This window comes from Chionomys nivalis, chromosome 3, assembly GCF_950005125.1.
Source record: "Chionomys nivalis chromosome 3, mChiNiv1.1, whole genome shotgun sequence".
Classification (NCBI taxonomy): Eukaryota; Metazoa; Chordata; class Mammalia; order Rodentia; family Cricetidae; genus Chionomys; species Chionomys nivalis.
The window spans coordinates 27,336,436-27,353,704 of NC_080088.1; the positions used below are offsets into that span (position 1 = coordinate 27,336,436).

At 38.7% G+C, this 17,269-nt stretch overlaps 1 protein-coding gene across 1 annotated transcript in view; it reads right to left on the reverse strand.

Moving 5' to 3' along the window:
* The window catches only part of Gbe1 (1,4-alpha-glucan branching enzyme 1), a 239,138-nt gene extending 223,726 nt beyond the window's left edge, over nt 1-15,412 (reverse strand). Inside the window, exon 1 of the mRNA XM_057765932.1 lies at nt 15,075-15,412. Coding sequence (XP_057621915.1) covers nt 15,075-15,208 — 134 coding nt within the window. The 5' untranslated portion in view covers nt 15,209-15,412. The remainder of the gene's footprint in view (nt 1-15,074) is intronic.
* Nucleotides 15,413-17,269: the final 1,857 nt, after the last annotated feature.

The following is a 17,269-nucleotide window of genomic DNA, read 5'->3' on the forward strand; positions in this document are numbered from 1 at the left end:
CTAGTGAATGAAATTGAAAGAAAGAAAGAAAAAATGGGATGAGGTAACTACAAATAAATCAATTTGTTTTTCTAGTGTGGCTATTGTTGTTGTGGCACTTTCTACATTTTAGTAAATAGAAAGGTAAAATTCCATTTATTAAGTAAGTAAATATGGCTTATGCCTCCAAATTTCTAAAGTAAAAAAAAAATTAAACATCTCATACCTTAGTAATAAGAAGGAAATAATATTGTTGTGAAGCAGAGGTAATGTCAACAAATCAGCAGTATCCAGACACTAACTTTGACATAAAAACAATCACAAAAGGCATTCATTCATAGTAGGTGCACTTAAAATTTTAACAGCAATGGTGACTAAAGCCAACAAGGGTATAAATTATTGGCCGGGATAAAAAATCATATTGGGCCTGAAGCAAAAAAAAAAAAGTTTTTAAATAGAATAGTTTTCTGAAATAGAAAGCATGTTAAACAGAATTGCCCAAGGACTGTTAGGAAATGAAAAATTACACTAACTGCATTGGGAACAGCAACCCGATAAAAGCACAATGCACAAATTACAATCTTCTTTGAGGCTGTATTAGACAGGAGAAAGGTTAAGCTGTGTGTGTGCCCAGTTTTGCCCACCACAGGACACAACATGATTGAAGAATTACTCGCAAATGTTCCTAGGGACACCCAAACAACTACAGTAATAAATATGTCTAGGTTTTTAATATTACAGAACAAGCTGGACCAGACCCCAAGTCAATAGATACTTGCAAAACACCCCTAGAGTGCAAGCCTCTATTCTAAGTTCTAAAGAAAACACCAAAAAACAATAATATGTTCCCTAACTATATTCTTCTATTCTTAAATTCAAGACACGCATGCAGCATCCCAGGATGCTAGGTGAGTCAGCACATACTGCAAGGCAAGAAAAAAAATTAAGAGAGCAGAAAGGAGGCAGCATTACAGGAACAATCTGATTGACAGCTATAGATCAAATACCTATAAGAGCTATGTTTTCCCTATCGTTACAAGGTGAACTATCAGAAATTCATAATGGGTGCAAACTATATAGAAGTATAAACATTGAGAGATTTTTATCTATAGTAAACAAACAGACCTCATGAAGGAAAGACCATAAAACACACACAAGTCCATGCATACTTGAGCCTAAAACGTGGTCAGTGTTTTAAGAGGAACAGAGAAACAATCTTTCCAAACTTTCTCTCCATTAACAAGAGATTTGTAATAATGCAAGTCATAATGAGTCACCACAGCATCTAAGCGAGATTTGGATAGCAGAGTTATAAATGGCTATTAATTGGTCTAGGTTCAAGTAAAGTGACACATCCAGAAAGGTCTACAATTAATACAGCCAGGGACAGTCACAAGATCTTAAGCCCTTCACCAAGAAGTAAATTGTTACCAGACTTATTTTGGTGCATATTTTCTGTGCTATGTTTGTGAGTTTGCTTTATGAGACAGAAATAATGCATTTAACATAAGAAAATCTGACATAAAAACCATGAAAATAAATAAGTAAATAAAAAATTAACAAATTTTGTATTAGCTGCCTCAAAGAATGGAGGGGAAACGTGGCCATGTGCTCACCTCCAGTTAATTATGTGGACTAGTTCTTTGTTTATATTTACAATATCATTCCTTTAATTCTCTGAGTATTAAAATACCAGGGTTCAATAACCAGGGAGTCCCTTAGGCAAAATTGTAATCTCTATGCGTCTAATTACCGCTCCTGCAAATACAAAGCTGACTGAATCTTTCTACTTACTTAACTTCCTCTTTATTCTCTTTGTGGGGGTCACGCTCACTCTCCCTCTAAAAGCTCCTGCTTCAAACACGTAACCTAAGCCTTCCTTCCGCATGGAACACAGTAGCCACCGGCCACACACTGTTACAGAGCCCAAATGTGCTTTCAGTAGGAAACATACACATCTGTGAGGCCTAATTGGCAAAAATCTGAAGTATATGATCAGAAAAAAAAATTTAGTTGCATGTTAGGGTGACATTCTTAATCAAACCCAATGCATTAAATAATAGATATTTAAATGGTTTCATCTACTTTGCCTTTTTATGTGGCTACCAAAAAATTTTAAAGTATACACATGGTTCATGTTATATTACTATTACACAGTGCTGATCTAGGCAAGAAACTTAAAGGGGGCTAAGGAGAAAGCACTGGACACTCATTTCTACCTCTGGAATCTTCCTAGTCAAGTGACACTTGACATAATATCCTCTACTTCCCGATTCATTAAAAAATGGAGTACCTTACCTTACTTCGAAATTGCTCACTGTTTCTAAAAATAGCCCACTCTTACTTCCAAAATGTGCTTGTTTGTTATGAAGAAGCATGCAGGTTTGTCATCAGATATGATTTACAATGTATTTTACAAGCTTCGGTGCTTACAGAATGTGGCAATTCTTATAAAAGCACATTTTGCAACTGAACCCTTTTTACAAGGAAACTTTCACATTAAGTAATACAATCCAGGAATAAGGTCACACGATATCTTCACTAATTATTTTAATGAAGATTAATGAATGACTCATCTGGTGCTTCGAATCTCAAGTCTCATTGACCTGCCCATATCCTGAAGGATTAATTCTTCCTTTTACAGAAAAATAGTTTTAAGAATGTAAAATGAAGTTCTTGGTGGTACCTGTCCCCTTCATTAACAGGACTGATGATTGCATCAGAATTATACCCAGGTTTATCTACTGTGTTGACATTCTCTTCTCTAATTGAGCTGCTGTCAGACAGGCAGCCTATGCTACTTGTACTTGTTATGTTGTGTAGAAGAATGCCTGTGACAAAGAGAATGCTGGAAATAGATTTTAAAAATAAATCAATGAAGAGACCACAACTCAGACGCCTACATACAGCCTGTAACACGACTTCTGGGGGATGACATCCCCTGTGTAAGTCACCTTCTGTAGGTCGCCCTAACACTCCAGGTGCAACCATTAAAGTCATAATGCAGCAGTAAGAGAAGCAACTTGGATAATGCCAATGATGAAACCCTTTTCCCTACAGCAAGGGTTTTAAAAAGTCATTATGGATTACAAACCAATCTAGTTGTTTGGTTAGTTGGATTAATATAAGGACTGTCTATTTACATTATAATGAGCTATAATTGTAGAACTTCTCTAAAATCTTTCTTCTCCACCCTATATGAAGTTTCACAACCTCTGTCAAATCAATGTGCTAACAACAGTTACATTTCAACATCTAGCCTATTTCTTTGGAAACTGATGAGCTCCAATTGCTAGCAGCATTTCTAGAACAATCAATTCTGATAAACATCAAAGTAAATATTAAGACTGAAATAAACTAAAGGCCAATTTTAGTAAGATAAAAAGAAGTTAATTTTGGAAATATTGGTATTACCTTAGTTAAGATTTAACAAGTTCACTCCTACAATTAAAAACATCTGAAAAAGTTTTACATGATCAACCTGTCATTTAAATCAAGCAAAAAGATAAACTGAGTAAAAGCAGTTTTTAAAAAAATATATTTCTTATAGTATGTATCCAATGAGTACATAATAAAGCCAAAAAACACTGTAAGCATATCACTTAAAACCTTGTAATATTTTAAATCAAATTAAGATTATGAATTGAAGTCTACACAAATTCTCTACAACTAGAATATAAATCAATAATATTCTGAAGTGATACAAAATTAAGAAAATTAAAAATTGAAAAAAAAATAAAAGTATCTGAGGTTAAATTATATATTTGCCAGGGTTTCCCTTTTAGCTGTCTGCAGATAACAAGCAGAAGTTTTTCTAAGACATTATAAATAAGAAAGTTGATTGACTATTTCATCCTCATATTATGAACAAACTGGAATATATTACAACTATAACTGCTAATATACTTCAGTTAGAGTTGAGCAAAGACCAGCATGTTATAATGTAAAATGAGCCAATAAACATTCACAGCCACTAAAATAAACTTCACATAATTCTTTTTGTTATACAAAAGTTAGCTCAAAATGAAAAACAGACTTAAATATACTATGTAAAACAACAGTACCTTTAGAAAAATAACTTCAATCTTTAGAGCTAGGAAGTGTATTCATAAGAACAAAAATAACTATATTCTTTAAATAAAATGGTTCAATACATAGTACTTCAAAATGAAAATATTTGTGTGTGCATATGCTTGAAAGACCATATATATTTAGATGAAATCATAAGCTACAAGGCTGAGAGGAAATATTTGTGACCCACATTAATGACAAAGGACTCATAGGTGGGATATGCAAAGAACTCTGACTCTCGAAGAGTTTTTGTTTAAAAGAAAGAACAGTAATCTAGTTTTAAAACTAAATCAAATAAAGGCATTTCAACAAATAGAGCACACAGATACCAAGTGACTCAATGAATATGATCTTAACGAGCTATGAAAAAAATTAAAATTAAGACTACATATACTTATGTAACTATTGGAAGACTAATAAAATATAGTGTCAATCCGGACAAGGATTCAGATAAAACTGGGTTCTTCATAGATGATAAGACAGAAAACAATAAACTTTGGAAAGTAGTTTTACAATTACTTATGATACTAAACATATACTTAATCACATAATCAGTCTTGATTCATCCCCAACAAATAAAATATGTACATGAAGGTTCATATCATTTTAGTAAAATAGTTCTAATATCTAAAACTTGGAAACAACTCAAACGCCCTTCAACTGGTAAATAGATAAACAAACTGGGCAGATGGTACTCCCACGTGATGAAATACTACTCAGTGTCAAAAAGAAACAAATTATTGCTAAGTGCAAGTAGGCTTGATCTCAAAGGCACTACGCTAGGAGAAGAAAAGAAATATCAGTCTCAAAAGTTTGCATATGATATAATTCATATAGTATTCTCAAAATGAAAAAAGTTATAGAGCTAGAAACTAGGTCAGTAATTGTCAAATTTAGGAATGGTGAAAGTGTAGTAATGTGAATTTTATGCATGAGGAATTTCTTTGTGGTACCAGAACAATTCTATATCTTTACCACAGTGACAGTTTCATTAATATCCACATCGATAAACCCATGAATATGTAGACACGCACAAGAATAAACATCTAAAGCCACGAAGACATAGACACACACAAGAGTAAACATCTAAAACCATGAAGATGTAGACATTCACAAGCATAAGAATCTAAAATGATGAAGAAGTAGACATACACAAAAATAACCATTTGTAAAACTGAAGAAATGGGAATACGGTCCCTGGATTGCATCAATCTCAACTTCCTGGTATTGGTACCATACTATAGTTATGCCACAAAAATACCACAGGGGCAAGCCTTCTTTGTGCTGTTTCTGAAACTTCCTGTGAGTCTTTACTTGGCTGAAATGAAATGGTTTTAAATACAATTTGCAATTCTTTCATAAATGTCCTATGAGTTTATAAGCAGTATTAACCTGCTACACACAATACTCAGTTTGTTAAAAGTTATTTCTGCACAGAAATTGTGCCTAATTGTAGTTGACTGTTCAATGACTTCACTAAAATGCATAGGAATAGGTTATTCCCTTGTTTCATATATCTTTAAAAAGTCAAATTTATTTTAAAAGTATCGTAAAATCATCAAATATCATCAATAACAAAAAAAGCAGAGAAAGGCAGGATCACAAAATTAATTTTTTATACTAAAAGTCATGAATAACATGCTAAGACTACACTTTCATTTTCTAACTTTTAGTGCATATCATATTTTTTTTTCTTCTTTCACATTAGTCTTATTTTCAAAGTTCTCCTGGCTATTAGTAAACTCGGTGTGATCATCTGTCTAGCATCCAGAGTTCAGGAGGAAGAAAATCCCTGCAGCTGTTTGATGCTCAAGAATATGAACACTTACCAGTCAGATGAAAGAGGAGAAAAGACAGGAGGGGAGATCAAGAGAACAGTGAGTTTGGATTTCTGCAGACTAGCATTTACCTCTTTCCATGAAAGGAGCTCTATGCTTCTTATGTCCCAGGACTCATCCTGCCTTCAGCTGACAGACAACCGGCAATTGCCTCATCATTTCCACCCCAAATTAAGGATCAAAGTTTAAACATGCTCTTTTCCTTCTCTATTAGACTGTGATTAAATCTGCCACCTGCCTCACCTCACTTGCCCAATCCCCTCTACAGGAGAGAGAACAATTCCCTGAAGAAAGAACAACATAGTTAATTAGGAAAACAAAGAGCAGTGGGGAATTTAAGGTCTTGGCTAGATTGCAGAAAACAGTACTAAAGAACCTAACCAGAGTAAAATGTAGTGAAAATAATATTTAAGATGAAAAGTTATGTAATACCTGCAAGTTATGGCATATTAGCCATCTTTACATACATTTTTAGTCCTCAAGAGATGCTAAAAAAAGTATATTTCTATATTTTTCCACTGAGTAAGAAAGTGACATCCTTGGATTCAAATCTATTTGGGATTTATAAAAGCAGGGATCTTCTCTTTGTCTTGTTATTAAACTTTGTAACACAACCACTCCATAATATTTTTATTTTTAGCATGTAACGGACCTAAGTTTAGAGCCCAAATTATTTGGATTATTTGAATATAAAAAGCTATAACTACTAAAATGCAGAACAATTGAACATGGAGTGTCCAAGCAACACTAAATGAACTCCATGGATTGTATTTATTCATTTGTGGGTGGGGGTAGGTGGGTGTGTCAGTAACAATGATAATTTTAAAACAAGAGGCCATGAATTTAAGAGCGAATGGGGGAATGTGGGAGGGCAGTAAGAAGGAGGGGGGAGTGATATATTTTAATTAAACTTTTACTTAGAAAAATAAAAGTTTAAATGAAAGAATGAACCACAACAATAAAATCATTCAAGCTTTACAAGTTAGTCACCATCACTAAACAGATCAGAGAATATACAATGAGATTATTAAACAGATCAATACATGTAAATTGAAGAACTATGTTTAAGGTTTTCCTTTTGTTGAGGTTTCAGGTCACAAACAAAAACTAAAATTGGATTTTGTTTATTAAACATAAAAGCAGCCTGGATTCAAAACAAGAACAAACGCTGATGAGTAGACATGATCACATGTCTTTGGAGAGAAAGAGAGAAGGATTGCTGACTTTACGTGAAAGGTACCTGGTATCCGCAATCCCCTCAGAAAAACAGACTTTCATTCATTCATGCTCTGCTAAGTGAAACCTAATACATTCATGTGGGATTCCCTTCTGCATGCTGTAAATATGTTTTATTACCATTGGTTAATAAATAAGTCGCTTCAGCCTATGGCAGGGCAGAATATAGCCAGGCTGGAAGAGAATATTTAGAGAGAGTAGGCGAAGTCAAAGAGACACTAGGTAGCTGCCAAAGGAGAAAGATGCCCCGGAACATTACCAGTAGGCTATAGCCTTGTGGTGATACACAGATTAATAGAAATGGGTTAAGATGTAAGAGGTAGCTAGAAATATGCATGAACCAATGGCCAAACAGTGTTGTAATTAATATAGTTACTATGTGATTATTTGGGTCTGGTCGACTCAGAAACGAAAACAAACGAGCAGTCTCCATTTGCAGTCCATGCTTTCAAGTAAGAAACCTACAGCACACCTCACTCATAGGGCTGTGTAATCATCTAACTGATTGCCTCGGGCCCAGCAAAGTGAGAGCTGAAAGGAAGCTTCTAAGAAGTTCCCATGCAAAGAAGGATTTATTCCGAGGTGGTGCAGCTGGCGCTGGAGCCAATTCTAAACAGAATGTCCTATTACGTCATTCTATGACACTCTGAAAATGAGAAGCGGTCAGAGACTTTTGGTCACCCCTCTTGATAACCCAAGAGTGTTTCTGGAATGATGACAGATCTCCGTTGCAAAGAGCAAATGAGTCTACTAGTACAAAAAAGCAGGTCAGCTACATCTCACAGCTGGTTTTTTTTTTTTCCTGCCTTATCTAAGACCACTGACAATTGACTCTCCTCAGAATCCAGTTTGGCTGGGTGCTGAGGGGGGGGAGAAAGTACACCAATGAGTCACATTTAGAATCTGTATTCTGTGAGTAACAGTTGTAGATATGAGTGACACGCCAAGTACAAATAACCTTGGCTATGTCTTGACACGTGTGTGAGATCATGCTATGAGACAGAAGGAACAAATGCATGTAGCAGACATCGTAAAACATGCAAAACCACAGCATGATCTGAGACCAGACCAAATACGTACCGTACACTAAAGCAGAATGTGCTGCTAATCCTTCAAGCTGGTATTCATAGTGTGTTAAATGCCTATTTGCTATAATATAGTCTGTCATTTAATCAAAGACACAAGAAGTTTTGCTTAATAATTTACTTGTACCAAGATATAAGACTCACTATTACAAAAAAAAGAACAGAATTTGTCTGTGTCTTTGACATGTTGCTTTTCATCTAATGAGCTTTCTAAATTCCCACCTCAACTTCTTCTGTGTAAAGGGAACACTCTTGCATTGCTGGTAAAAGTGCAAACTGGTACAGCCCCTTTGGATATCAGTGTGGCGATTTCTCAAGAAAATTAGGGAACAACCTACCTCAAGACCCAGCAATACCACTTTTGGGTATATACCCAAAAGATACTTAATTGTACCACAAGGACTCAATTATGTTCATAGCAGCATTATTCATCATAGCCAGAACCTGGAAACAACCTAAGCGTCCTGACTGAAGAATGGTTAAAGACGATGTAGTATACAATGGAGTACTACACAGTGGAAAAAATAACGACATCTTGAATTTTGCAGGCAAATGGATGGAGCTAGAAAACATCATATTAAGTGAGGTAACCCAGACCTAAAAAGACAAATATCATATGTACTCACTCATACGTGTCTTTTATACATAAAGCAAAGAAAAATCATCCTACAATTCACAATCCCAGAGAACCTACACAACAAAGAAAACCCTAAAAGAGACATACATGGATCTAATCTACACGGGAAGTAGAAAAAGACAAGATCTCCTGAGTAAATTGGGAGCGTTGTGATGATGAGAGAGGGCATAAGGGTAGCGGGGGGAAAGGAGGGGAAAGGAGAGAAATATATAGTTCAATAAAAATAATTAAAAAATAAAAAGAAAAGAATAACATGTAGAAATACAAAAAATGAAATATTCAGCATTTTGTGCTAAAAAAGCAGACATGGAAAAAATATAACATGTCGATGATTAAATTAGAACCTTTTAGTATCCCTTATAGGATGGCCCTGGTATCTTGTTAGAGAGAACAAACTGGGATTTGATGAGAGATGGGGGACATGGGATACACACAATTAAGCTAGAAAGATGAACGGAGACCAGACAGTGTAGACTGTGAAAGGTTAAGAAAAGGAGAATGAAATGTACTTCAACAGAAATGAGGAGTGATTAAGAAGTTAAGCAGAATAGTATTGTAATTGCATTAGTGACTTTTCTGTCACTGTAACACAACACGATGACCCAAGGCAGCTTATAAAAGAAAGATTATATGGACTTATAGATCGAAAAGGATAATGTTCACGATGGAGGAGTGAAGTGATGCCAAAGGGAATAGGAAATTAAGAGCTTACATGCTGAAATGCAAGCACAAAGAAAAGAGAAAACCAGAAGGAAGGGAGGCTTTAAGCATTCAAAGCCTGCCCACAATGATGACTGCTAGGTTGAATGTACAGCACCTCCCCAAACACCACCACCACTGGGGGCCACGTAGACAAATACTGGCGCCTATTAGGGGCATTATCATTTAACCATTAAATAACCACATTCACCTATTTTAATGTTCACTCGTTATGTTGGGAGTGAAGAAGGAAAGAATAGATAAAATAGGATGAACATCTGACAAAGAGGCAACAGCTATGAACCTGTTCTCATTCCTGTCTAGGTAAGCCAATGACTTGAAATAAGGTAATAGCAATGCAGATTGGTATATACATCAAAGAATCAAAGGACACAACTACTCAAACTGAGAAGTAAAGAAAGGAGTAATTAAGAACTCATCAAGAATAGAAAATGGCTCGGTTATTAAAGTGCTTTCCTTGTAAGCATGAGGGTCTGAGTTCAATACCCAGAAGCCACAGGTAAAAAGCCAAACATTATGGCATGTAATGTACTTGATATCCTAGATAAACAGGTTTGGGATGAAATTCTATATACATATATGTTGTGCTTTATACTTATAGGACATTAAAATGAAGACTATTAGAATTATAATTGCTGACCAGCAGGAATATATGAAATGAAGACAGATATTGAGCAACCTCAAGAGATAAGAAATACAGGGGCCAGAGAGATGGCTCCACGGTTAAGAGCATTGACTGTTCTTCCACCGGACCTGGGTTCAATTCCCAGCACCCACATGGCAGCTCACAACTGTCTGTAATTCCAAGATCTGACACCATTACATAGACATACATGCAGGGAAAACACCAATGCACATAAAGTAGAAACAAACTTTAAAAAAAAAAAAAAGAGGTGAGAAATACAAAAGTGATATGTCTAAGGAAAGGACTTTACACAGAAATTAAATGGCATTTTTAAAAAAGAAGAGGACGAAAGACATGAGGAGGGAAGTATCCTGGATTCTCTTACATGATATGGCCTGAAAGAAACCGAAGTAAAAGCTACATGGGGAAAGCAAGACCATGGTTTCAAGAAGCCAAAAAGGATTCTGTAATATACAATGCCAAAGAGAAGGAACATACAGAACAAACTGTCATAAATGTCTTAAGAATAGTTTTAGTAGGAACTAGAGAGATGGCTAAGTGAATGAGAGTACTTGCTCGCACCTAGGAGATCGAGTTCGGTTCCCAGCATCCATATAGGGTGACTTACAAATTGACTCTACCTCCAGCTTCAAGAAATTCATGGACCCCACACACATAGCATTCACTCACTCTCAAAGACACAACCACACCCACACACAGACCCACAAATAAATAAAATAATAATAAAAACTGAATAAAGAAAACTTTTGATAAAGAAAGATTAGTCCCAGCTCAGCCCTACCATTTCATTGCAATCCAGGAAAACTGTGTATCCCCCTCTAAGCAGATAATTTTTAAAAGAAAAAATATCATAATATACACTTAAAATACGTAAAGTTTAAACAAAGAATACTGACTACTGACTATTGGCATAGCAATTGTATTTATCTGAGCAATGTTCAAAAATGCCAGCCCTCTGTTTTAGGAAAAGGTAAGCCAAACCAACCAGTCTCAACCTGTGAATCATAAACATTGGAACACATATTTCCCATGGTTCTCAGGTTGAGAACCACTGGCTTAGCCCAACATCTTCTACATAAAGGGTTCAGTGTTGGGCAAAAACTAAACACAAATCATAGCTGCACTTTCTCTTTTCCAGGCTACTAGAACTGAGAATGAAATTTCACAACAAATCCTTCATAATCCTAGATCACCGAATGCTCTGCGAGGAGAGCCCTCCGGCCAACTCCCAATGCCATGCAGGATGTGAGCAATCAAATGTTGTAATCACTCATAAGAACAAACTGGAGTACAACAGCAAGTTTCACAAAATTAGAAAGAGCAAAGTAGAAAACATCACGTTAGGAGGCAATCGATGAGGCGGCGAACACATACTAATGTATTTACATTTTATGTATGATGCAAAGTAACTCACACTCTGCACTGGATTTGGAATTCTCACAGAAGGTGAAAAGAGCATGTAAAACAGAATTCCAAGTGAAGCAATGTGAGTGGGAAAATAAGTGATGATCCATCAGTGAGAAGAAAAGGCCTCCCCATCACGATTCTTACATACTGATGATTGTACCTCAAAGTTTCTGCATTATTTAATAAGCACACCTATTGTGTTAGGCCAAGCACATACTAGACACGTGGGTTACTAAAAATTAAGATGAAAATAAAATAAGTATCTTCTACTATTATTGTGGCTTCAACAACATACTGTAGCAGGATAACTTATAAAAAGTAAAAACATATCTCCTCACAGCTCAGGAGGCTGAGGGGTCAAACACAAGATGGCGGTGGTTGAAGCTGTCCAGCAAGGGCTGCTCTCTGCTTCCCAGGTGGTGCTTTGATACTTTCAGTCACCAGAGAGTGGGAATGTAATGCCCTCACAAGAAGTGCCAAAAGGCAAAATTACATCAAAGGGTTTCTATTTTTTTTTCAATTTTAAATTAGTTTTTAACTTTTTTTTTGAGACTTTCTTATTTGTATACAATGTATGGTTGCAACATTTCTCCTCCTTGGCCTCCTCTTGTCCTCCTCCCATTCCTGCTGGCCTCTTTACCTTTCTCTTCCCAACAAGCCCCGTCCTACGTTTATGTCTTTGGGGTGTCTATGTTGTGCAAGCGGTCACAGCCTGTGTGTCCATGAGAGCCACAGAAAAGTAATTTCCAAAGATGGAACTTTACAGTACGGTTCCCTGTCTTCTGGCTCTGACAGCCAGTTCCCCATCTTCTGCAGTATTCTTTGGACCTTAGGATGGGTGACATGGATGTCCCCATAAGTCCCTTCTTTGATTAGACCATTCCCCACTACCAAACAAAGCATCTTGACTAGGGCTTCAAGCTGTCTCTGGGTATAAGGGTTTTACCTCATTTATGAGGGAGGAGCCCTCACAGCCTAGGCATGTCTATGAGGCCCCAGCTCTTTTATTTGTTTGTTTGTTTGTTTTTTTGTTCTTTTGAGACAGAGTTTAATGTAGTTTTAGAGCTTGTCCTGGAACTAGCTCTTGTAGACCAGGCTAGCCTCGAACTCACAGAGATCAGCCTGCCTCTGCCTCCCAGTGCTGGGATTAAAGGCATGTGCCACCACTGCCCCAGCGGGCCCCAGTTCTTTATACAGCATACTGGTTAGCACCTGAATCTTACAAAGGACACATTTCAAATCATGGCAATCAATGACCATGACGACACTATGAAAAAGTTTTTATTCTTCAACAGTTGACAATAAAAGTCACCACAGCCAAATGCCAAATTACTATCTGACATGCCTAAATGGAACATGTGTGCTGGAAAATGTCAATTACCCAGAGCCAAGGACAGAGTAGTGTCCTGGTCACAGTGAAGCACAAAGGGACCCACTGGGCCAGACTTCTCACCATGAACACTGGATTCTCTCGCTTCTTTATTCTGGCCTTTGTTCTTCTCATTAATTTTGACAAACCATGAAAGATGACTATAATTGCTTCAATCCCTGTGGAGCTGAGTATGAAGTATACAAAAGAAAAAGGGGATAATGATGTTTGTCTGCTTGTGGCCATTGAAAACTGGAAACAGGGCGCGGGCAAAACATTTCCACAACCCTCACTTTAGAATTACTTTTACAGGGCATTTTACAAACCACACACGCAGAGTCATTGAAAAATTAAGGACCTCCAAGAAAGCTGGCCATAGCCCTTTGTTTGAATCTATGAGTTCATTACAATAAAGTGGTTTTTATATTAAAAACCAGTATCTATGGTGAGAATAGATGAAGGAATGAGGCAGACAGGAGCCTCATTGCTTTGATTTTTGACCCATGTAAATGGTTTCATACAAAAGTATAGAAATAAAAGATAAATTATTTGTTTTTGTTTGAAAAATCAGTTATTTCAAAATCAGATCAAGTGTTTGAATGTCAAGGGTTGCCTGAGAACTCTCTTAGCACAGGCCGGCACATTCTGGATGAAATTTTACCAGTCTCTTCCCCAGTACTTAATCTAAGGGCATCATTACATGCTTAAAGTGAGTGTCAGCCAGCCTGGTGACTTTCAGGAGGGCTCACTCTTTGAATACGTCAACTGGAATACGCTGATTATGATGTCTACAAATGTTTTAGAATCTTTAGAGTAGCAGTTTTGTTCATCAGCTTCATACTAGAAAGTTACTTAAGTGAATGTGCTAAATAACATGACAAAACGAGGACAGAAACTTAAGGTTTCTTTGTGCTTTCAAATCAAATCATGTCCATCATCACCAATGCCCCTAGCTAGTTAGAATTTTTTTTATTAAAAAAAAAAAAAGACATTGTAGAATCAGCTGCCATGTTAGCTTTGATGGTCACAGTATCTGGGCTTTAGAGAAGAAACTGGTATCACAAATGACCATGGCTGGGCAGTGGTGGCACATGCCTTTAATCCCAGCACTCGGGAGGAAGAGACAGGTGGACCTCTGGGTGTTCAAGGCCAGCTTGGTCTACTAGTTCGGGAACAGGCTCCAAAGTCACAGAGAAACGTTGTGTGTGGGGGGGAGGGAGGGGAGGTGTAAAAAGTGACTATGACAAAATACTTGAAATAGGATCATAATCACTCCAGTTAGAATAGAAGTTATTTTTAGCCTAGCAGTGGAGGCACAAGCCTTCAATCGCAGCACTCGGGGAGGTAGAGGCAGGAGAATTTCTGTGTGTTTAAGACCAGCCTGGTCTATAGATCGAGTTCTGAGACAGCCAGTGATACACAGAGAACCACTGTCTAGAGAAAAAAAAAATTATTTTCATTTTAAAACTAAATCTGAGCTGATCATAATTGTTAGCTTCCAATAGAGGGAAGTATGGTCGAGAGCAGTTAAAATTAAAGGCTTTTGGATTGAGTTGTACAAGTTGGTTATCCACACTCTCCTCCCTCTCCTGGATGGCAAGGTCAAACGCCCTCAAGTGTTGCCCTAGGTACACTCTTCAGTGTTGGTTTAAGAGGGAAATTTGATCAAAGACGAGACGAGCAAACACTGGGGAATAATAGTGTCCGCCTGAAAGACGGCACCAGCCCTGCTCGGAAGTAAACCACAAAGTTTGAAAAGCACAATCACACGCTTGGCGTCACGTCCACTGCAACTCACAGGACCAGAGAGTGCCTGAACGTGTCACAGACGGGGCTGGGTGGCCCCGGAGCGGCCCGTCCGGGCACGTAGGACATGGCGCGCGGCCGCGGAGTGCGCGCGAACGGGGCGGACGTGCGGGAAGCGGCGGACTCCCCAGGACAAACGGAGCGAGGCCAGAGCCACGCCCACCCATGATTGGCTCGCGCGAGGGGCGGGGCCTCGCGGAAGGGAGGAAGGCAGCGCGCTCGCGCTCCGCCAGGCCGGCCGGCCCGGGGCGGAGGGCCGTGGCGGGGGTCCGTCCGGTACCTGCGCTGGAAGTCCGAAGCGAAGGGCTTCAGGTACGGGTCGATCTCCAGGAGTCGGGCCAGCTCGGGCACGTCGGCCAGGGCGGCCTCCAGATGAGCTTCCGAGCCCTTGTCAGCTGCCGCCGGAGCCGCCATCTTCGCCGCAGCCCGAGTAGCCGAGGCCCGAGAGGGTCGAGTGGGCCGAGCGGGAGTGCGAGCGGCGGGGCGGAGCCGGGCGAGCCTAGGCGAGCCACCGCGGACTTGCCCTTTATAGCCGCCCAGCGGGGCCGGGGTGAGCCCGGGACACCCGTCCCCAGCACAGGCCCCCGCCTACTCACGCGGCCGGCACCTGGGTCTCGGAGCGGGGCTGGCCGGCCACCGAGAGGCGGGTCTCCGCCCTCCCTTCCCCTTCCTGTCCCGTTGTCTTCACTCCTGACACAACTTTCTGCTCTAGTTTCTGAGTTCGTGCTAGCGGTGGTGACCGAAAACAAAATAGAAAATTCACCAGGAGAACAGTAAAATGTAGATGACGTTAAACTCTTGAGTGTTTTAATGTCCCTTAACTGTCCTACGTTTACTGTGTCTGATAAATTTAACCGAGACAGTTTTTGGCGATTGCGTGAATACTCCGGTATAGGAAGCCACAGCAAGAACAAGAACTTTGATACAGCCAACAACGAATCAGAAAGGCGTTTGTGTTTCCGCAAGCTTTTCACCCGCAAAACTGTCTTTGATGAGGTCGGACCAGGAGAACATCATTAAACTGAACTCACTCTCCTGTTTAATGGCAGTGATAAAACAAGACGTTGCTCTTCGGGCCGAACGCCCAACTATAACTTCCTTGTGTCCTTTCAGTTCAGTGGTTCCTTTTTAAGAGTCCAGAATTGGGGACCTGGTGACATGATGGTTCACTTGATAGAAGGTTCTTGCCAACACGGCAGACAAACCACATTGTGGAAGGAGGGAATCAACTCTGGCATGTTGTCTCCTGACCACTCCTGGCACTTGTGCACTGATACACAGGCATATATTCATGCGTGCCTACAATAATTTTAATAAAGAAGAATAATGCAGAATTGGACACCAGGAGAAATGGATTGTACTGCTCAGGAGGTGGCAAGTTACTTTGAACTCAAAACTAGAGAGATTTGAGTATAACTCTCTCAGTTGAAACCTGGAAATCTTAAAATCGTAGTCTATGAAGAAGGAACAGTGTTGATAATTATTGTGCTTTCGACATTTAAACGGGCATTTTGTGATATATTTAAGAAACAGTTGAAAGCTGTATATAGGACCTCAGTGTGAACCGGTAGAGGTCTTGGATAAAGGCATAAAAAAAGAGAACCTGCAAATGTCTTGAAGCATAACATGGGAATTGAAACTCAGGAAGAAAATACCTAGTAGACACAAATTTGTAACCTGAACATGTTCCCCACCGACTTTGTAAATACTAATGTCCATCACTTCAAACTGAAATTTCCACTTAGCTGGCTATGAGGCCTGATCCACTAACTTTATCATAACATAAACATTTATTCACCTATTGATATAAAACTGAGCCATTGATATAGAGGAAAGAAAGGGGATGAGGTGGTAAATTTGGTCAGAGCTTTCCTGAATAAACACTGCCTAAAATGAGTTTTTATCATTTTAAACAGGAAGACATCACCCGTACACTCTCATTCTTACCTACTCCCTGTTTTCCAACTGGCGAGTTTCTCAAACTGAAGTTGATATTTAATCAATTACCTATCTTGGTGAAAATGTGCATTCTGAGATTGGACTCCATTTACCAGAATACATTTTTAACTACTTCCAGATGCTGCTGCTGCTGCAGGTTTTACATCTTTTGAATAGCTAAACTCTACACTGTAAGTCAAACAATGCCATTAACAATTTAAATGGCATGCTACTTCACTTAGAGTGAAATATAAACTTGGCTTTCCATAAAACATTTATGCAATCTGGATTTACTACCATTATCATCCAGTTTTCTTGTTCCGCAGTGGCATGGACTTCCCTGAAAGTAGCAGAATTCTGTGACCACTGAGGTTGCTGTTTTGTCTGTAGGGAATTCTCTTCCTTGGGCTCTCTCTGGCTAGTTTCTTTCCAGCCATCATTCAGATTTCATTACAAATGATAGCTCATCTCCGAATCCCATACTTCTTTCGGAATAGACTATTTCGGCCCTCCTCTTCTGTGCAACAGTGAACACAG